At 48.4% G+C, this 21,309-nt stretch overlaps 2 protein-coding genes across 6 annotated transcripts; both read left to right on the top strand.

Annotated features, from left to right (window-relative positions):
* The first annotated feature begins 25 nt into the window (after positions 1–25).
* slc2a15a (solute carrier family 2 member 15a) lies at positions 26–4,636 on the top strand. Its single transcript, XM_037272335.1, has 12 exons — positions 26–980; positions 1,451–1,549; positions 1,717–1,877; positions 2,062–2,186; positions 2,272–2,417; positions 2,552–2,684; positions 2,775–2,962; positions 3,038–3,148; positions 3,221–3,322; positions 3,445–3,520; positions 3,645–3,772; positions 4,197–4,636. The coding sequence occupies exons 1-12, from the start codon at positions 936–938 to the stop codon at positions 4,449–4,451; spliced, it is 1,569 nt and encodes a 522-aa protein (XP_037128230.1). The 5' UTR covers positions 26–935; the 3' UTR covers positions 4,452–4,636.
* Positions 4,637–9,050: 4,414 nt separating this feature from the next.
* Positions 9,051–17,208, top strand: fgf8a (fibroblast growth factor 8a). 5 transcript variants are annotated; one of them, XM_037272340.1, is made up of 5 exons: positions 9,051–10,155; positions 13,275–13,311; positions 13,880–13,983; positions 15,383–15,489; positions 16,340–17,208. In XM_037272340.1, the coding sequence occupies exons 2-5, from the start codon at positions 13,304–13,306 to the stop codon at positions 16,622–16,624; spliced, it is 504 nt and encodes a 167-aa protein (XP_037128235.1). In that variant the 5' UTR covers positions 9,051–10,155; positions 13,275–13,303; the 3' UTR covers positions 16,625–17,208. The 5 variants fall into 5 exon arrangements, with proteins under 5 accessions (XP_037128235.1, XP_037128232.1, XP_037128231.1 ...); XM_037272337.1 differs by lacking the exon at positions 9,051–10,155 and adding an exon at positions 11,779–13,175 and having other exon boundaries at positions 13,836–13,983; XM_037272336.1 differs by lacking the exon at positions 9,051–10,155 and adding an exon at positions 11,780–13,175 and having other exon boundaries at positions 13,803–13,983.
* The last annotated feature ends 4,101 nt before the right edge of the window (positions 17,209–21,309 follow it).

Below are 21,309 nucleotides of genomic sequence, written 5' to 3'. Positions count from 1 at the left end.
CGCATTTGTTAGATTAAGACCCAAGCTGCACGTGACCATTCAGCCATTTGGAGAGGAATGAACAATATTGATTCCGTTCCTATCAAGAACAAAACAAATCACCACGTTCAAACTTAAACTGAGTGACAAATATCAGTTGTGCTTGGCATTTGTACAACTTTCACAAATCTAGATTTGAGTCTGTAGTTGGTGAAATGCGTCTTCTAGTAGTTTTTCTTTTCTTTTGTATGACTCTTGTTTGCTTCCCTTGTCTTTATTTGTGTGTCACACGGAGCTTAAGGCGCCGTTCGGAATCGAGCGCTAATCCTCCCCGAGCGACTGACCGAGCGAGCGACTGACCGAGCGAGCGGAGCGACTGACCGAGCGAGCGACTGACCGACCGACCGACCGAGCGACCGAGCGACTTCCTCAATACTTTTCCTTTAACCTCGACCTTTTGATTTGTTCACAACGGGGCTCATTGTCCCACTTCTCTTTCCTCTTGGTTTTTCTTCTTTCTTTCTTTCTTTCTTTCTTTCTTTCTTTCTTTCTTTCTTTGTTCAATCTGTGTTTTGTTCATTTCTTGTCCTCCACTCTGCTGCTAGCCTTTGCTTTTTGACCCCCCCCCCCCCGCCCTTCTGGATTTTTCCTCATCTAAATTGACTTAGACTTAATTGCTTCCCGCAGGTCTTTCTCTTGGTCTGTCACGTTGCAGTCCGTCATGTGATGACACTATCCAGCTTGTGTATCGGATCTTGTGCACAGCCAAAGGAAGGAAGGAAGGAAGGAAGGAAGGAAGTGAGACATGCTCTGCGGTTTATGAAGCCTTACCCACGGACGGACGCAGTGGCTTTGCACTCGAAGCCCAACGTGACTTGTTCAGCTATGCCGTCCATCTCTCGTAGTGTACAATGAACTCTCCCGGACTGCGTGGAAATTCACGACGACAATTTTAAATGGCCGAAGAGGTTTTAATCCCGGCATCTGGCAGAATAATCCCGGTAAGTAAAACCTTTGGTCAAAGTGCTCCAGATCAGGGTCAAATTTAAAAGTGGCTCTCGATATCGTGTATTGTGTCTCGTGATTATTTGGGGGGTTCTTTGCACTGCATTTTCCTCCTCTTTGGTCAGCAGATATTCCGAATGGAAACGTGTGACATTTTCTTTGATGGTTTATTTGACCTTATCCATAGTTAGTGCTTTTTGTGTCCCGAATGTATGAAACGTAAATGGCAGTGCACTCTGACCTTCTTTGGTCGCCTGGAGGAATGCGAAGCGCGCCAAGACGTTTTTAGAACAAAATGCCGTTTCACGGACGAATAATAGCCATAGTGTTTGAACACGAGTGAGCCCAAATGCGAAGCACAAGCCTCAAGCAAGGCAAGCAGCAGGGCAACGCTAGAGGAATGCATTGCCATTGAGTGCTAAGTCCGATGTCTCCTTTTCTCTTCTTTTCTCTTTTGCTTCCAAAGCATCTGACAGGCTCACTGTTAGCCGTGGCTTTTCTGACTTCCTTTGGAAGTTCCATGCTCTATGGATACAATTTAGCTGTGGTCAACTCTCCAGCGCTGGTAAGCAAGCTACACTCCCATCTATCTCAAAGTATTTGAGTCCAAAAACACCAGAACCACGTTTGATGAATCGAAACAAGAGATCAACATTCCATGCCAGGAACATAGACTGCCATATTTGTTTGTTTGTTCCTCGTTGAGCTAATCATGCGTCTTTCTTTCCTTAGTATATAAAGGACTTCTACAACCAAACGGCGTTGAGGCGCAATGGAACCGGACTCAGCGGGGAGACACTGACACTGATGTATTCACTCACCGTGTCGGTATTTGCTATCGGCGGTCTGCTGGGTTCATTGATTGTGGGTGTGCTAGTCACTCGCTTCGGCAGGTGAAACATTTCATATAGTAACCAGTTGATAGAATAGTATTCGGTAAAGCCTTACGGCGATTGCGGTCGTGTCTTTAGTGTGATACGCGTGTGTTGTCGATGCCGGCTGGCCAGCTGGCCGGCCGGCCAGCCAGGGCCGTATGACACCTTGAGACCGCCACGCCTATCTGTGCTGTCGTTTCAGGAAAGGGACAGTGGTCAAGAGCACAGTTCTGGTGTTTATTGCCAGTTCCTTTATGGGCTTCAGCAGGAGCTGCGGTTCCCCCGAGATGGTCATACTGGGTCGTTTCATAACAGGGATCCACTCAGGTCATCGTCTCTTTCCGTCAAAGTACCATACTATGACCACAACGCAGAGCTTAAGGTCTTTAAGGCGTCTTTGTTTGTACCACAGGCATCTCTTTGAGTGTGGTTCCAATGTACCTGGGTGAGATTGCGCCCAAAAACCTCCGGGGCTTTCTGGGTCTGGTGCCAAGTATCTTTATCGGCACAGGAGTCTTTGCAGCCCAAATCCTTGGACTCCACGAACTGTTGGGAAAGGTATAACTCCCAGCTAGCCAGCCAGCCAGCCAGCCAGCCAGCCAGCCAGCCAGCCAGCCACACTGTGCCAATATGCACTTTCTCTGTAAAGTAGCTGTATCGTGCGCATTTCCAATAAAGGTCATGGTTTGCAGGAAGAGCACTGGCCTCTCTTTCTCTCTGTGGTGGCGGGACCCACATTTGTCCAGTTGTTGCTGTTGCCGTGGTTCCCAGAGAGCCCCAGGTACTTGCTGATTGACAAGCACAATGTCCACGCTACCATCACAGGTCAGTAGCGGCATCGTTAGCGCTCGGTCCGTTCCTTTGCTTTGCTTTGCCGACACGTCTCTGCGGTTTGCCCGCCGTGTCTTTCCTCAGCTCTGAAGCGGTACCGAGCCAATTGTAACATCCAGGCCGAGATTGAGGAGATGCAGGAAGAGCAGCGCTCCTTGTCGTCAGTGGAGACACTGTCGGTGTGGAATCTGCTCCTGGACGAGACGGTCCGCTGGCAGGTCCTCAGCGTGGTGGTCGTCAACGTCGGCATGCAGCTCTCTGGCATCGACGCTGTAAGGAGTATGGCTTGAGCTCGTTCGGGCTTAGGACGGCGGAGGGCTTCTTTTAAAATCACAATCATCTGATAGATCTGGTTCTACACCAATGACATCTTTGAGAACGCAGGGATTCCCACGCCAGAGATCCCTTACACGACAGCAGGCACAGGCGTGATAGAGATCATCGCTGGACTCGTTGGGGTAGGTACGCTCGCAAACAACGCCAGATCCTAAAACGGAGCGTTATCCAATGACCACGCCTGGTCTACGTAGTGTTTCACCATCGAGAAGCTGGGAAGAAGGCCTCTTATGGTTGGAGGTTTCACCATGATGGGAATCTGCAGTGCCGGGATCACGTTGACCCTCATTTTACAGGTCAGCGTTGCGGCTCAAACAATTCCACTCGCTCCACACGAGGAAACGGTGCTCTCGCGTTTCCATCCCGAGTGACTTTGACAGCTACGTTTTTCTTTTTCTTTTTTTCCTTCTTCCTCCAGACTCGTTTATCCTTCATGCGTTACGTGAGCGTCTGCTGCGTCGTCGGCATCATCGCCGGATTCTGCATCGGCCCAGGCGAGTCGCTCCGTCGGGACGTCCCGCTCACATGAGTCGGATGCTTTTTGGCCATTTCCGATTGGTTCATTTCAAACCTTTTGTCTCTTATTGGTACTGAGGCTGCAAAATGTCATTGTTGCAGCGGGGGTCCCTTTTTTGCTCACAGCAGAGCTGTTCAAACAGTCCCACCGCCCAGCGGCCTACATTGTCGGAGGATCTCTCAACTGGCTTTCCAATTTCACTGTGGGCTTTGTCTTTCCCTTCTTACAGGTGGGTGCGCTGGGGGGGGGGACGGAAACAAAAGTAGGCGGGCGGGGGGCTGCTGGCTTTGCTTGTAACATGATCTTTTGAGCATTTAGCCACTGATTGATTGCCTGTGGCTGGAAACAGGTGCATGCAGACAAAAAGGATTTGGAGTTAGAAACGTATTTTGGCCTGGCAAATATCACATTTTCTTTAGTACTTTTGCAGAGCAAATTGTGCATCTTTGAAGAAATTGTAGTTTGGCATGGCATGGGATGGCATGTGATGGCATGAGATGGGATGACATGGGATGGGATGGGATGGGATGGCATGGCATGGCATGAGATGGCATGGCATGGCATGGCATGGCATGGCATGGCATGGCTTTGGTACAAGGCTGCGCACAACTGAATGTCCCATACTCTGTTTTTCTATTTGATCCAATGACTAGATGTCGGCCGGGTCTTACTGCTACTTGGTCTTCGCCAGCATTTGTCTGTCGGTGGCCGTCTACGTCTACGCAGTCATACCCGAAACCAAAAACAAGACCTTTATGGAGATAAGCCGCTTGTTCTCCAAGAAGCAGCCCGTTCTTGAGACCCAGTGCCTTCTCCTGGTGGATCAGCTGAAGCTGAAGAAGATGAACGGCTACGGAGGCCTAGAACATCACTCGCTGGACTTTGAGAGCTCCTCCTCTGTACCTTAATGAAGGTTTACGTTTGAACTCTTGAGTGTGCTTCCAAATGTTTGTTGAGGACACACGTGCGCTGCTTCTGTAACATTAGCCAAATGCAGAAAGCAATTCATGAAATACTGTACATGGTACAATGCAACTCAACGAGTGTAGCAGTTCCGTCAAATACAGCCTGCCCTGAACCAACCACATTTTTGCGCGGAATTGTCTTCTGACTTTGGATAAATATTGACGTCATGATTCTTTGTTGTCAGATTCTGTGTTGCGCAAGCTTTCCAACGATACAAACATTTTGATTACCATTCAGATTGGTATGACTTTGCCTTCCCTTATACAACAGGGCGGAGCACCCAGTGCGTGACTCTGGTGCTCGTTGTCATAATTGGTAAGCCAAACAATTGTCACGAACACAGACTGGGGCGGGGCCAGCTTTTTCAGAAAAATCTCTGCTAGACAACAAGTTGTTTTGATTGTGGGCGGGCATTTTGTTCTCTAAAAATGACATACTAGCGGTATGATTGCATTCGTAAGTTGGACAGATGACAAAAGGCGGGAACTAAATCCCAACAAAGGAAGAACACGTTAGCGCGCTTGTATTTTCCTCCCGTAAGCAGGCGCTTGGAAAGCCTTTCAAAGCCATTGCTCATGCACAAGTCCAGCCAAGTGCTTGCGAAAGAACCATTGTTGTCACGCTGTCGTGTTTTGTGGGTTGTTTTTGTCTTGTCCTGTTCTTCGTATTGTCACTTCCTGTTTTGTTTTGGTAACGCTCCTCTCGTTTCAGTTGGGGGCTCCTTCCTCTGCGGGTCAGGCCAGCCACTTGACTTCCCTGATCCCAATTGTGTGCACCTGTGTCGTTGGCCCTAATTGTCCGCACCTGTGTCCTCCCTCTTCTGTGTGTGTGTGTGTGTGTGTGTGTGTGTGTGTGTGTGTGTGTGTGTGTGTGTGTGTGTGTGTGTGTGTGTGTGTGTGTGTGTGTATATATAGCCTGCGTCTTCCCCTTGTCTTGTGCCAGTGCGTCTGGTCCCGTCTCGAACACTAGCGATCGCGTAAGTCACAGAAATCCCCTTAGAGATCATAGTTAGAAGATACCTTTTGTCCAGCCTGAGCTCTGTGTTTTTGCCATCGTATTTCCCTCGTTTTGAGGCGCTTTTAGTTGTTGCTGTCTCCAGCCTTGTTTTCCCTCCTTTTGAGGCGCTTTTGGTTTTTGCTGTCTCCAGCCTTTTTGTCCCTCATTTTGAGGCGCCTTTTGGTTTTTGTGCTGTCTTCAGCCTGAGAGAATAAACACCTTTTGTTGGCACTCTGCATCCGAGTCCTCTCCCTGCTCCAAGCCTGACAATTGTGTTGCGCCCAGTCAACAACAGTCCCCTTAGCACGCTTTGAATAGGACCGTTCCCAATTTCAAAGCGAACATCATCTCTTAGAAATCAATGACAGCGTGACGAATTGTTTGACAATGTGGGTGTGGGTGCTTTTGTGTGACAGCTTCGTCTCAGGCTTTGAGTTGCTCTGATTGCTAGTTACGTGACATTGCAAAAGAAAGGAATGCAATGCGTGCGAGCAATTGTTGGGTGTTTGCCGCAGCCGTCCTTGAATAAACCCCGATTGCAATCCATCGCTGGAATATTGCCCGACTACAGCTGTGTAGCCCAGGCAGCGCCTTCCCCAACTCTCTAGCGCCTTCCCCAACTCGCTAGCGCCCTCCTACGGACAATCAGCAGTACTGACTCCAGACGATACAGAAGCAGCAGTACTCACGGCAGACATGATGACTCATGCAAAATATGTTGTTGCTTCTTTTTTCTTCGCTCTCTAGATGTTTTAGTTTGACATGCTCTTCAAATGAATGGACAGAAACGCGTCAAAAAGTTGCATTTCAATCCTGCATCCAATCATTTGAGCACAGCCCACGTTCCTTCTCGAATCCTTCAAACATCCCATTTAAAAAGCTTTTTCCCCGACACCGTTTTCCCCCAAGTCATGCATGTCTCGCTTGCCCGCCTCGCTCCACCTTTGCGTCTGCACATAACAAGCTTAGCCACGAGATGGCACCGACGATGCATGCGATCAGTCTGTTGGTGGAGGGACAGCGGGCGGAGCAGGTTGGCGAGCTGAGTAGAGAAGGAAAATGCCTGCCTGCCTGCCTGCCTGCCTGCCTGCCTGCCTGCCTGCCTGCCTGCCTGCCTGCCTGCCTGCCTGCCTGCCTGCCTGCCTGCCTGCCTGCCTGCCTGCCTGCCTGCCTGCCTGCCTGCCTGCCTGCCTGCCTGCCTGCCTGCCTGCCTGCCTGCCTGCCTGCCTGCCTGCCTGCCTGCCTGCCTGCCTGCCTGCCTAACCGCCCGCCCGCCTGCCTGCCTGCCTGCCTGCCTAACCGCCCGCCTGCCTGCCTAACCGCCCGCCTGCCTGCCTAACTGCCTGCCTGCCTAACCGCCCGCCCGCCTGCCTGCCTGCCTGCCTGCCTGCCTAACCGCCCGCCCGCCTGCCTGCCTGCCTGCCCACCCGCCCGCCTGCCTCATTGGCATTGCTTCCCAGCTTCACTCTGTTTGATTACAAGAGAGTTGCTCACCCAAGGCCTCATCTTGGAATGGCCAAAATGACACCCACTTGTTATTGCTCAAGTCGTTTACGATTGTTGAAAGCCAGAAGCGACAAATAGCCAATACGCAGCTCAATACACAAGCGAGGGAGTCTGTGGGCCTTTATCTGCTGCATAGCCAGTTTACCTTGAAACCTATTTGAAGTCATTGTCATCCGGGCTGCTTGAATGTGTCCCAGAGCCTCATCTTAACAAGTAGCGGCAGTTCACAACTACCTGAAATAGTGGATCCCCCCCCCCCCACACACACATACACACACACGAGTGTCTGCCTCGGCGCATAACAATACAAGCATTTCCCACCGTTGTCATCCTCCCTCCACTTGTTTCTCTTGACCCTGAGAATGGCCTTTACAGCCTTAATAGCCACAACACAGCAATAGGACGGCAAATTGAAAGCGCCGCCGAGCGCATTTGGGAGTCCAGGCCAACAATACGGTCGTTTGCTTTTAAATATCTATACAGTGGTACTGTCTGTACAATACGTACTGGATGTAGCTTTTGAAAAATATTAGATCATTACATTTTTTTCTTTGGTGTGAGCTTGTGCGACAGTGAGAGTGCGTGCGTGTGTGCGTGCGTGTGCGCGTGTGCACGTGTGTTTGTGTGAGAGAGTGAAAGAGAGAGAGAGAGAGAGAAAGAGTGGTGACATTAGCAATAGACGGATTGCTCTTCTAAGTCTCATCTTACAGGTGATTGATCAGTTAACAACTATTTCCCTTACAGACCCTTGATTGAGTGAGTGCTGCGTGTCTTTTTTCTGTGTGCGTGTGTGAGAGCCTGACGGCAATTGCCTCAGCTTGGGGTCTTTCAGCTCTTTTTCTGTGATTTCCCTTACATATTCATTGTGCTGCTGGTGCTGCTGCTGCTGCTGCTGGTGCTGCTGCTGCTGGTGCTGCTGCTGCTGGTGCTGGTGCTGCTGCTGCTGGTGCTGCTGCTGCTGCTGCTGGTGCTGCTGCTGCTGCTGCTGGTGCTGCTGCTGCTGCTGCTGGTGGTGCCGCCGCCGCCGCCGCCGCCACTGCTGCTAAACAAAGGTTCTGCATTTCACCCTCTGTGCTAGTGACAGGGGTAGCTCCAGGTATCCTAACCATTAGAATGGAAAGATTCTCTGCCAACCTAATTGTTGTCCATGGCTTGGCATATTGTTGACAATAGTGGCCAATGCAGGGCCATGTTATGAGAGATGAGAGCATGAAATCAATTGAAAGAAAAAAGCCCACGACAAAAATGAAGTCAGTGTCTCTGCGGCAGGCGGGCTCAGGCAGGCAGCCAGGCAGGCAGGCAGGCAGGCAACTTTCTGCATCGATTGGGTCAAACACCAGAGAGAGACTCGGATGGCCTTCAATCTGGCTCCCAGTTCAGCACCTATGATGGCTTAGCTCGCTCATGCGTCACCAATGTCAACTGCAAGATCCTGAGCGACATCCCCTGGGTTGGGTCGAGGGAAGCAAATGCTCATATTTCTACATATAATACCTTCGTCAATTGATATGAACATTTGAAGTTCAGCTTTGAAGGCACGCTTACTTCTTGACTTGTTCTAACGGCGAGAAAAGAGCAATGAGCGTGTCAGACCCAGGTTGAGTGAAAGAGCGAGCTGACAGCTGTGTGCACTGCAAGGCGGCCGTTTAGGCCATTTGATTGGCGGGCGGGCGGGGGTTGATTGATAAGGACCCCCCTGCTATTTCAGTGACAGCTTCTGTCAGAGAGCCACCTCACGTCAAATCAGATGAATCAACTGCTCAAGCCTGCCCCCACCCCGACACACACACACACACACCCCCACACACACAGGCAGTACAACTGTGAATCCAATAAAAGCATGCTCAAAGGTTTTGGGAAGGAACCTTGCAAATTTGAAAAAGCATCCCAAACAAAGCAAAGCGTAATGCTCCATAGCTTTCAAATTCCATACAAAGAGAAAGCTCAGCTTGGAATTAACCAGACCGCTTGAAGATTCAAGAGTTTTTATTCGCCATGTTTGAGCGTGCCAAACAAGGAATTGGACTTCGGTAAATGGAGTCTTTTGCACCAAACATGGCACGCCGTTCATCCAATCAAATCAAAGTTCTGTGTGCTCAGATGTCTCTTGCTGGCTATTTCAGTCCGCTGATAAGTCCGTGTAATAGGGAAAAGGCGGAATGTTCTGAGAAGGTCAAGTGAGTTCACGCTCTAAACTAGGCCTGATAAGACGAGCTGCGTCAAAACACACACTCCGATTCGTCTGCAAGACAGGCAGGTGTACAAAGCTGACCCCCGACCGGACATGAATTCGTTCATGGGCAGAAAGCTGTGGTTGGGCAGATGTTTTCTACAATCAAAAGTACGGGTAGTATCAGCCCCCATCCCCCCCGTTGTGAAGGTGCGCAAATCGATCGACTCCGAATGTGCCGTCATTCCGGTCGGCTGGAATGACGGCGAAGGTTTCCGTGAGTTGTCAGGGTTATCAGCCCACGGCAGATAGCCAAGTAACCTTCTCTGTCGCCACCTGCCGTGATAGGTGGAGCACAGATAACGGCTAAAGTGTCACATACCCAAGCGAGCGGGTGTGCGAGCGTGCGTGCGAGCGAGCGAGCGTGCGTGCGAGCGAGCGTGCGTGCGAGCGAGCGTGCGAGCGGCTAACCTCCCAGATCATCCCAAATGCATGAAGAAAGAACTTTTTTCAAAGATGAATGTTTATAAAAATGGCTAGCAACATCAATTTGCAATTTTAGTACCGCCACGATGCTCAATTTGTCTTTGCGGGCCAAATATAATGACATTGCGGCTGGCCAAATTTGGCTGGCTGGTGGGCCAGAGTTTGACAGCCCTGCTCTTCCCCTGGCTGGGCCTTCTTGGAAGTCATTGAAAATGTCATTGAAGAAATTGACATTGTGACTAAAGGCCCCACTCTATAGTTGACCTTGACAAATCTAAGATTTACAACCACTGATTTGAAAATCAGTATGGATACAATTGTAGCTCTCTAGGTCCTTGCTTGCCAGTCATGTGTGTGTGCAGGTTCAGCCGTGTCAGACTACTATCGTGGTGGTGGCGGCGGCGGCGGCGGCGGTGGACTACTGCGCTCCGAGAGCGACATATGATTAAATGATCACAGCTGGCGCCTCTCTGAAGGAGAAACAACAGGTCGGAACATCATATGGATCCCTTTGCAACCTTCTCTCTCTCTCTCTTTTGCTCTCCCTCCCCTCTGCTTTTTCGATTATTTATTTATTTATTTATTTATTTATTTATTTATTTATTTATTTATTCATTCATTCATTTATTTCGTGCTATGATAACGGGATAAGTATGACTCACCTTTCATGTAGATGCGTGTGCATACGTGGGTGCATGCACACACACACATGTTGCTCCATTCAACAGCAGGCCCATTTGGTGATTGTCCCTTGGAGGAATTTGAAGAGTGCAGCATGTGCGGTCCCCGTCAGCTCATGCTAATGTCATTGTCATGGCGTGCCAACATTTGAAGTTAGATGACACAGTGAAAAAAAAAAGCCACCATATGCTCACTACAATCATTTTCAAGTGACATGACTGGAATTTGCCACCATGCAAATGGGGATGCTGCTGCTGCTGCTGCTGCACCATCTTTTTGCAAAGCGCTGGCTGGCTGGCTGGCCAAAGTGAGAGCAAGGGGGGGGGCAGATGGCTGCATCTTGCGCCATTTCAAATTGGGCTGCCCCACTCGCCGTATTTCATTTTAAAATTGGAGTCGGTGGCTTCTGACTGTTAAGTAGGACACAACACAAGCAAAGAGAAGGTCCCTGAGGGTTTCTAAAGATGATCAAAACGAAAAACAAAAGTGTCGGGATGGAAAGCCAAACTCGTGAGCCCGGAGGAGGGCTGGACTAGGATGTGTCCGTAGTAAGCGTCAACGCCTTACCGTACGTCCAGCAGTGACGATGTTAGATCAAATGAAAGTGATTGAGACTCAAGCGTATCAATTCATTCTGCTCTATACACACTCCATGATAAACACATCAAGTCCAAGGACAACACCATTGATGGAAGGTTTGGGCGTCAATATTTTTTTTTCCCAGGTTCTTTTGGAGCTCCAAATACACTACGTGGTGATGTGTTTGTCAATATCCCACCAATGTTAGCTGATTCTTTCTTTTCTGTTTTGGCTGTCAAATGTGAAGTCATCAATAATTGATTTCCATAACTCTGCTGGGGGAACGGAGAGAGACCGTAAAGTAGCCAGCGAGCAGGAGCGGAGGGGGAAGGGGATTTGCCCCCCCCCCTGCTGGGCTGCTAATGGATGGATGGAGGGAGGGATGCAGGGCTCACCCGCTGTCAGGCAGGCAGGCAGGCAGGCAGGCAGGCAGGCAGGCAGGCAGGCAGGCAGGCAGGCAGGCAGGCAGGCAGGCAGGCAGGCAGCCAGGCAGGCAGGCAGGCAGGCAGGCAGCCAGGCAGGCAGCCAGGCAGCCAGGCAGCCAGGCAGCCAGGCAGCCAGGCAGCCAGGCAGCCAGGCACGTCATCATCCTTCCAGTTTTCCTCCCTCCCACGAAGCCCCCACTGGTGACCTTACCCTACATTTAAGATTGGAACTTGTTTCATCAAGTATTTTCACCTTGACGGACTGGTCACAATAGTGTTCTCAAAAGTCCATTTCAAGTGCTTGGCCAATTTGATGAGAATGTTTATTGTGAGGCGTAGTTTCAGCGATACACATCAAATGCCCTGTCTCTGAACCAGTCAATCAAGCCTAATCAGGCATGGTCTCGACCAGCGCAATTGACACATATAAGAATGGCTCGTTTCATAATGAAACAGGCGACTTGAGGTGTAACTAGCCAGATTTCGTCGAACTTTTTCTCTCTCTCGCATGCTTTTAAGACTTTGGATTGTTGCAGATAAAAGGATCGACAAGGCTGCTCGTTCAGTTCTTCACCCCACAAGCTTTTACAAATGAACGGAGGGCTCTTTTTTCAAAAAACGCTAATCGTTTGTAATCCTTTTAATGTCTGTCACGTTGCTCTGTCAATACACACAAGTGAGCCTTCGTGCGTGCGTGCGTGCGTGCGTGCCTGCCTGCAGCATCCCGAGCGAGCCCGAAGAGTGATGGAGCTGCCGCTCGGCGCGCGCGCGCTCGCGCTTTCACTGCGCCGCGGTTGCATTGCGCTCAAATTGAGGCTGTCCTTATTCGACATTATAGGCTGATGACTGTGATGGCGCAGGTTGGCATTTGCACTCAGTCCCTGAGTTGGCTATTTCTCTCAGGTAAAGAGATGTTTCAAGTCAAAGGGGGTGGCTGGGAGGGGTCGACGGGCGAGGAGGGTGTGAGGAGGGGTGTCTGCTTTTGTTCCACAGAAAAAGGGGGCTTGTTCTTCGCAGAGCAGCTTGACATTTTAACCGGCGAGGAGCGCCAAGTGAGACGCTTGACAGCGGAGCGGAGCGGAGCGGAGCGATGTGTGTGCGTGCGTGCGTTCGTGCGCGTGTGTATGGGTTAGGGTTGGAAGCAGTCAGTGCGGAGGTGCACCGTCCAGTGTGAAATTCTACCAGAGCCGAGTGGGTCAGAGTTCTGCAACCTCTCCCAAACCAGTGACGGGACCGCACCGGCGGGCGCACGCAGGATCACTCACAACACCTGAACGCCGCGCCGCGCCGCACGGACCACGAGGCGTGCAGGCGGGCGGAAGAAAAAAGTAAAGTCTGATGATACGGACGAATTTCTAACACTATCGGACTTCAAGGAAAGAAAGAAAAAAAAGAAAGAAAGAACGAAAAATGAAAGTAGATTAACTAAACCATGCAGCGCCTTTTCCAACAATTCAACTCTCTGCCCGGCTTCTGCAAGTGCACTTAAGAGTTTTGCCAGCCAGCCAGCCAGCCAGCCAGCATGATCTATTAGGACCAGTTGAAATCCACTTGAATAAGTGTGCTCAGTGGCCAACAACGGACTATGTCCGTTTGACACGAATATGCTCAAAACCAAATTGGCTGTGCGTCCGTGAGCGCAGCGCAGCGCAGCGCAGCGCAGCACGCACCTCTGTGACTTTTGTGGATTTCTATCAAATCACTTGGAGCTTGAGGGATCTATTTCCCGCACGCAAGAACGTCTGGACTGACAAGTCTTTCAATTCCTGAAAGTGCTTTTCCCCTCCATCCAATATGCGACCTACATCGAGATGTAGATTCGTGTAAGTATGCCTACTCTTTTTTTTTCTTTTTTCTTCAGCTTCACTGTGCTTGTGTCAATATTCCAAATCCGCAAACTAAATGTCATTTGCACATTACAGGTTTATACACATATTCGCATTCTTCTTCTATGCTCAGGTAAGTTGTTTTATTTTTACCTCAACAATATTCGTTCAGTCTTCATTTTGGAATGACTTTATTTGTTAAGCGCAACCTCCACTAGGATTTGAACATAAGGTGAGGGCAGAATAGAATAGGCGGCCCACCGAGCCGGGTCAGCCACCCTGCCGGTTGCACATATAGCGGACCCGGTGCACGGGCTTTTGCTTGCTCCGATACAAATATATACGCTTGCTCTCATTCTACCACGGCCGACTGGGACAGGTGGAGAGGAAAAGCAAATAGCAAATACATTTTGATTTGATTAGATTTTTTTATTTTATTTACGGTTTGTTGCGAAGCTGTCCTTCAAACTGCCGTAGATTAAAAAAAAATAATAATAATAATACAAAAACTAATTTGTTTGCGACTCCTGCCGTCGATTAAAAAAAAAGAAAGAAAAACATTCGATTGAGTTTGCATTTTTAGACGTAGAGGTACTGATTGTGATGACATCTAATTTCTGACAGGTAACCAATCAGTCCCCGCCTAATTTCACGCAGCATGTAAGCGAGCAGAGCAAAGTGACAGACCGCGTGAGCCGCAGGTTGATCCGGATCTACCAGCTGTACAGTCGGACCAGCGGCAAGCATGTGCAGGTCCTGCCCAACAAGAAGATCAACGCCATGGCTGATGATGGAGATGTGCACGGTAAGGGCAACGTCGTCTGCATGCGTCGCCAATGGGAATTAGATTCGAATTATTGACATTGAAGAAAATGTGTTTTTTTTTTTTTTAAGATGCATTATAGCCAATTCAAATCAACCATTTAGTTCTGCTGAAATGGGCAAATTTACATGTTCACCTTTGCTTGGAGCATGTCATAAATATATTGCCCTGTACGCTAAAGTATGTCGGATGGTCCTTTATGTACGTTCTCAGTCTTGTTATTATCCATTTCCAGTCAATATTTTGGTATGATTCTATCTTAGAAATAGAACAGAAACAAATTTGCCTTCAAAAGGCCACAAAGACAAGTTTTGCTCGTTAAAAATACTACCAGCAAGATATTTGTAGATTTCAAGTTGTTTATTGAGCTGGATATATTTTGATTTAACAAAGGATGAAACATCAAGTGACTATTTTAGGTACAGATCGTGTGCAAATGTATTTGACTGCAGTGGGTGCTTGACATCTTTCTGTACGTCTGGAAGAACCATTAAAGTCTTACATCCACGTCCCTAAAATTTCCACTTCACAATTTGAAATGCTTGAAGTGGAACTTCACAGCAGTTCCCTGTCGTTTTGTTGTTACAGGTGAGGGAGTGTGCCTCATTGACTCAATTTGAATATGACACAAAATGTCTCTTTTTTTTTTGCAGTGCAACAAATATATATGGAGGGCGGGGGTCTTTGTAATAGATTTGTATTACGTTCAACACCAGTCTCAGCCCCCACTAGCATCATAGAATAAAGATACAGTATTTTCAAGTCAATATGGATTTACTCCAATTTTGTACATTTATGATGATGTTTTCTTTTGGGGGGGGATACCGGTGCATAGGAAACTAAAAATGGCCTATTGCTCTGCAAATTCCCTAAGCTTCATAGATCTCGGCCCCTTTTTCATGTTGCTGAAATGCAATCCAGCCGAGGCCATAATTCCTTCGTGTTACAGTATTTGGGGGGATATAGAGATAAATGTGAATGCAGATTTATTTGAAGATAAATTCCTGATGGGGATGACGGGCTTGCCTCTTTAACTTTCAAAGACTCCAAAGACACCTGGTTATATCCTTTTGAAAGAATTTCAGGATAGAATAGAATAGATCTTTATTGTCATTGTCACACATGTACAACGAAAATCCATGGAAGGGAATGATTCCACAGGTTCTTGTTTTACGTATGTGTGGACAGGAAGAAAGGGAAAAGAAAGGCTGCTGAAACTGAATTTCAGACCTGCATGCACACGTGCGGCGGTCATGTAGCTGATGAACATAGTCATAGAAACATAGTTGCTCAAAGCCTTCTCTCTCATTAGCGTGCGGCGGCGGCGGCGGCAGCGGCAGCGGCATCATTTGTTAGTGACAATGTTTTCTTTTTTGCTCAGCCAAACTCGTCGTGGAGACGGATACGTTTGGAAGCCGCGTGCGTATCAAGGGAGCCCAGAGCGGCCTCTACATTTGCATGAACAAGAGGGGGAAGCTCATTGGCAAGGTGAGAACTCCCATGACTCTCCTTCTTGTTGTTGTTGTTGTTGTTGGCTCTCGGGTCAAATGTCAAAGGTCATGTGAGCTCAATTCATAAGAACAAATGTCTAGTTTTAATGATGTTTCATGTTGACACAAAGCAAGATGAAGCAAACATCAATGATGCAAGATGAGAGACATCTGAATTCACAAGACTGTGAATGAACACATTTAATAGCATAGGTCAAGGTCCAATGGAAAAGTGATGATCTAAATGGCGGTAAGATAGGTAAGAATAATTTCACGGATCTGCTCCCTACCTCCCTCCCTTCTCAGCGCACGCGCACACGCGCACACACGCACACACACACACACACACATAAAGAGCGTGGCCGGCCACCCACCTAGCTAGCACCCTGCCTCGTATACCATCTGCCCGTAGCTCAATTACAGCATGTCCCAGACCCATGTAGAAAAAAAAGATACAACAGAAAGAGTATTTTGGATGTACCTGTTCATAAGATTGCATCTCCTATTTTGCAATCGAGTCGGTGCGCTACCACTTCTTGTCCAGCGAGTTGAGTCATAAATTATCCTTGAAACTACGCAATGTTATCAACCAATGAAGAGGAACACTTCACTCAAATTCCTACAAGCCATACCGACAGTCAATCAACAATTTGTAAGTGAAAAGTGGCTGTTTTCACCCCAAGCAACCGCCCTCCCCAGTTGTAATGTAAGTAACATATGCTGCATTTCCAGAACGAGGGGAGGAGGCATCATTGCGTTAGCATGTGTCTGTGCATGCAGGGTGCAGGCACTTCCAATTGGGCTTTTGAAAAGCAAATCAAATGGCGCGCATCACTCTGACTGTGCAGAAAAACGGACAAGGGCGCGACTGCATCTTCACCGAGATTGTGTTGGAGAACAACTACACGGCGCTGAGGAACGCCCGCTACGAGGGATGGTACATGGCCTTCACCCGTCGAGGACGGCCGCGAAAAGGCTCACGGACGCGCCAGCACCAGCGTGAGGTCCATTTTATGAAGAGACTGCCCAGGGGTCAGCAGCCCGCGCACCCCGGCCACCGGCGACCCTTTGACTTTGTTCACTACCCCTTCAACCAAAGGACTAAACGTGCGCGCTACTCCGCAGAGCGCTGAGCAATCCAAAAAGTGCTGAGGCAGGCAGAAGGGAAACAAACTGCCAGGCTGAGGCAGGCTGAGCCAGGCTGAGGCAGGCTGAGCCAGGCTGAGGCAGGCTGAGCCAGGCTGAGGCAGGCTGAGCCAGGCTGAGGCAGGCTGAGGCAGGCTGAGGCAGGCTGAGCCAGGCTGAGGCAGGCTGAGCCAGGCTGCTACATTTATCATCACTAGTTGATTCAGTGCTCTCTTCTGCTATGTGTAGTGGATGTATTCTTTTTTTTGGGGGGGGGGGGGGACTGTAAATAGACAAGAACTCTATTTTTGTACATCAGATTTTTAATTCCTGACTATAAAATCAAAAATAGTGAGTTATTTTTTAGAAGCACAGAACTTATTGAATTATTATTGACCAGTTAGTAGAGCCTTGTTGTTTTTTCAATATCTCTTTTGATTGTGTCCCTTGAACTGTAACTTGAACAGATTGATCGCAGTTCACTGGCCAATGACCGTGTTCATTCGTTCATTTATGAGGGAATATGCGGCAAACACAGGAAGCTACGTTTGAATATCAGCGCTGAGTACTATTATGACATTAAGGTGTAAAAGAAAAAAATCCATCTTGGACATACTCATTGGCCCTCCCCTCCAACTCGCTTGTTCTTTGTATGTCTGTTTTGATACATAAAAAAGGATATATTTTATTTGACGTGTAAAAAAGGATGAAATATTTATTGAAATATGTCATGAAATACTGAGAATAAATACCTACTTGTTTGCTACTGCTTGGATTTCCCCTTTATTAGATGATTTGATTCATTGATTTGATTCCAATGCATTGCTCTGAGCTTGGAGCTCCTCTCCAGCAGCCCTGGATAGACCTCAGCAGGTCAGGAGGCTGAGGAGCGTGAGTCATCTGTAGTTGCAACGCACCCTACGCCACCCCCGCCCCCCAGCCTTCCCTTCCACGTTCTATGCAGCCACTTTCAGCAGCCGGGTAACGCAGCACCAAGGTCCGAGGAAAGTTGATCAAAGCAATCTGTACTTTGATTTGTTTTTCCTCTTCGGCTTTTGCTTGAGCTGAGAGGAAATACTCTTGCCTTTCGTACGAGGCGCCCAGATGAAACCCGAGCAGGTGGGCAGGCATGTGGGCAGGCATGCAGGCAGGCAGGCAGGCAGGCGGGCGGGCGGGCAGGCAGGCAGGCAGGCAGGCAGGCAGGCAGGCAGGCAGCCAGGCAGGCAGGCAGGCAGGCAGGCAGGCAGGCAGCCAGCCAGGCAGCCAGCCAGGCAGCCAGCCAGCCAGGCAGGCAGGCACGCAGCCACGCAGCCAGGCAGGCAGGCAGGCAACCATACATATGGTTGCTGCAATGTGAACTTCTCATCAATGGAGCTCTATTTATTGACAGTGGAACGGTTGTTACTTGTTGATTTGTGATTTCTCTCCGCCGTTGTGTTTGTTTGCCAGCCAGCAGGGGCGCAAACGGCTCCTGTAGAGCTGATTGGAACTTTGTGACTCGCATTGTGTCACATTCAGATTGATTGCTTAGCCCGTGTTCATCGTCACCCTGGCTCCGTCAATCATCCACGCGGTCTCGTATTCCGGACCAGACGAGGCGAGGAGCGAGCGCTGGCGGCCGCCCGGCGGGTCGGTTCGGTTCAGCGCACGCGATACCCCGCTTTAGCTTTGCAATACGTTGCTGAGCTTGTAATTTCCCCAAATCCGACTTGGGATGGTGCTGTGGCTTTTTTGTCTCCACACATAGGACGTGACTTGCTGCTGAGATCCAGAGGTGGCCATTGAGGAAAATCCTATTTATGAGCCATAGCTGCTATGAGAGAAATGCATTGGACCCTCTGACTAGCTGATCTGTTGTAACCTGTGTAAACTATCTGCTCCTAAACCAGTCAGTCAGCCAGCCAGTCAGTCACATTACAATGGGCTTCGACATCTCGACCAAACCATTCTGTGCTCATGCTTGACCGACCTCCCATTTGTTGGAAATGGGCTACAAAATGTGTTGCTTAGCACTCTTGACAATCATACAAATGAGTTGCAGAGAGCCCAAACATTTGTTTGACATGACAGTAAGCTGATTGTTGAGCGTTCTTCAAAAGAGCCACCAATAAAAGGCACTTGACAATACTTGACATTAATCTGCTTAAAGCCTTCCGCATTGGATTAACCCGGCGTTTTCAGACACAAGGACACTGGAAGCTAGTCAGTCCCTTGGGATCACTTGATCTGGTAAGCTGCGTTTGGTTTGTGACGACGAACGACAGACAGTACGACACGTTTATTGCACTGGCTCTGAAATTTGCATGCCTGCAGCAGCAGCAGACTGTAAATGGATTAAACGAGGCTACTGCTCGAGCCCGTCTATAGAAGCAGCTTGTGGGAAAAATCACACCTTCTGCCTTTGGCAATTCCGCTGAGGCCAGATCACTTTCATCCATTTTATTGAGCGCAACTAGCATCCCTGAGAATCAACAAACAAAGGTAGCAATTGAACCCCTGCCTGCCCTGCCTGCCTTGCCCTGCCCTGCCCTGCCCTGCCACGACCCCCCCTGCCGAGGGGCCGTAGAATAGCGGGCCTACGCGGGCGGGGAACGCGGCCACCCTGCCGAGCTCGGCGGCGGCAGAGCTGCTCCAATCCAACAGCAACGATTTGATGAGGATGATGAGCAAACAACTTTTGTCGACAGTCTGTGACGCTGACGGAAAGTGAGCTGGCTGCTGGCCATTCAGGCTTTCGTAGGAAGCAATATCTGTCAGGATGGGATGCCTTTCATTCCCACAATACATTGCCCTTGTGAAAGAGATGGGATTTTCGTCTTTCCCCGATAAACGGATGATGAATCTTTCTTTTTTTTCCAACCTCATCCTTCATCAGGGTATGTTGACGTGAGGACTCGAGGACTTGTTAGCAGTGCCCCCAAGTGGTCAACAAATGCTGATTTTCAACGCAGAATGGAGCCAATTTCAATTTCTCATTGTCGACTCATTCAATTGAAGCATTTTTTGATTTCGCATTCTTCATTTTGTAAAAACATCAAATGAAATGTCTTCATGCGTGGCAATGAAACAATTGTGTTCCGATGACAAACCATCCGCATGCATTGCTGATGTCAGTTTTTCTTTAAATCCATCAATATTACTGACTACATGCGGAGTTCCTTCCTATTCCTGCACAGGTTGCCGCCGTAACTTCCACCAAAATCACGTTACATGAAGAATGATGTCATCCACAAATCATTGATGTTCCTGAATGATGGATGTCATCATCGTCACACAAGCAATGCAATGCAATGCAATGCAACGCAATGCAACGCAATACATGAAATCATTGCTAGAGATATGGAAATCACTTGGGTTTTTTTTTTCCAAATGTTGAGTCAACTTTTGTTGCCCAAATGTATGAAGGAATTAGTCCTGTGCTAATTGTGATGGATGGCTTTATTCCACTCTCTGAGGGCTCTTCCCATGTGCAAGGGATGTTTCCAGATTGGAAATGACAGGCCGGCCCATGATGTGCGCAGGGTTAACAAAAGGCGGCGCTTCAACCAGGCTGAATAATTGAAAGGCAAACAAGTGATCAAAGTGGAGATCCATCTCAATAGTTTCATTGTTTATGGATGTGAGATCTGTTGACTTTTCCAATTGGAGCTGTAAACTTTTGTTTGTCCATACATTTCTAAGAGTCTGAGCTGAACAATTACTGGCTAAATGTGTTTGCCAGCTCCGAAGCAACTCCCCCGCTTTGCCCTCAAAAGATCAAAGGGAAGACACCCCCAAACCCCAAAGGTCCCCCCCGTTTCCTTTCAGCCATGACAATTCAGCCGGAAAGCCAACCATTAATGATTTTTTCTTTTTTTTTCCTCCCCCATCTTTGGAAAATGGCATTTTGGAGCGCCAAGCTTTCAACATTTCCCTGCAAAACCAAAAAAGTGAAAGACAGTGATCAGCATATTCTAATTGTGTGTTCAGCCGATCAAAGAGCCGGCGGGATGTCAATTGTAACGGAAGGTCGAAAGAGCCTCATGATGTGAATGAGCACAAATTGATGCTACTGATGCTAAACGGTTAGGCGCCTCACAGAATGTCAGAAGGTCAATCAACTTTTGGTAGTCATTTGACCGTGACACAACCTTTGCAGTTAACAGCCCTGCTGGCTGGCTGGCTGGCTGGCTGGCTGGCTGGCTGGCTGCACTTGGTTGCTTTCTAATTTCATTCAACTGTTACATGGAACTAACAGGATTAGATTTTTACATACAGTACAGTCAATGTCCCACACTTGTACTTCTTGGAATGACCTTTTCAATCAAGCTACCCCAACTTTTGTTTTCAACTGCATTTTGCAATATCAATATTTTTTGATGCTGCTGAGTGAAAATTATTTCAACATGCATTTGGCGTCGTTGGGTAAAGCAGAAACGGATGTTTTTTTTGAATCCCGAGTCATTTTCTATGCTGATTTAAACAAACACTTGAAGATTGTTTTCCAAAGAATAACCGTTATACTTTCAAGCACCATGTAAAACATGTTCATAATTATCATGATGCATATCATTATAATGGATGGATCGTTATCTGAACGGAAAAGAATGAGTTTAATTCAAATCGTAGGCGCGGTGTATATTTTGGTGGGGTGGGCAACCTTTATTTAACAGAAGCATCGCATACAAAATGACGCCACACGTCAGCACATACG

The sequence above is a fragment of the Syngnathus acus genome, chromosome 15 (genome assembly GCF_901709675.1).
Source record: "Syngnathus acus chromosome 15, fSynAcu1.2, whole genome shotgun sequence".
Classification (NCBI taxonomy): domain Eukaryota; kingdom Metazoa; phylum Chordata; class Actinopteri; order Syngnathiformes; family Syngnathidae; genus Syngnathus; species Syngnathus acus.
Note: the sequence above shows the minus strand (reverse complement) of the source record. Positions and strands in the feature narration are given on the sequence as shown.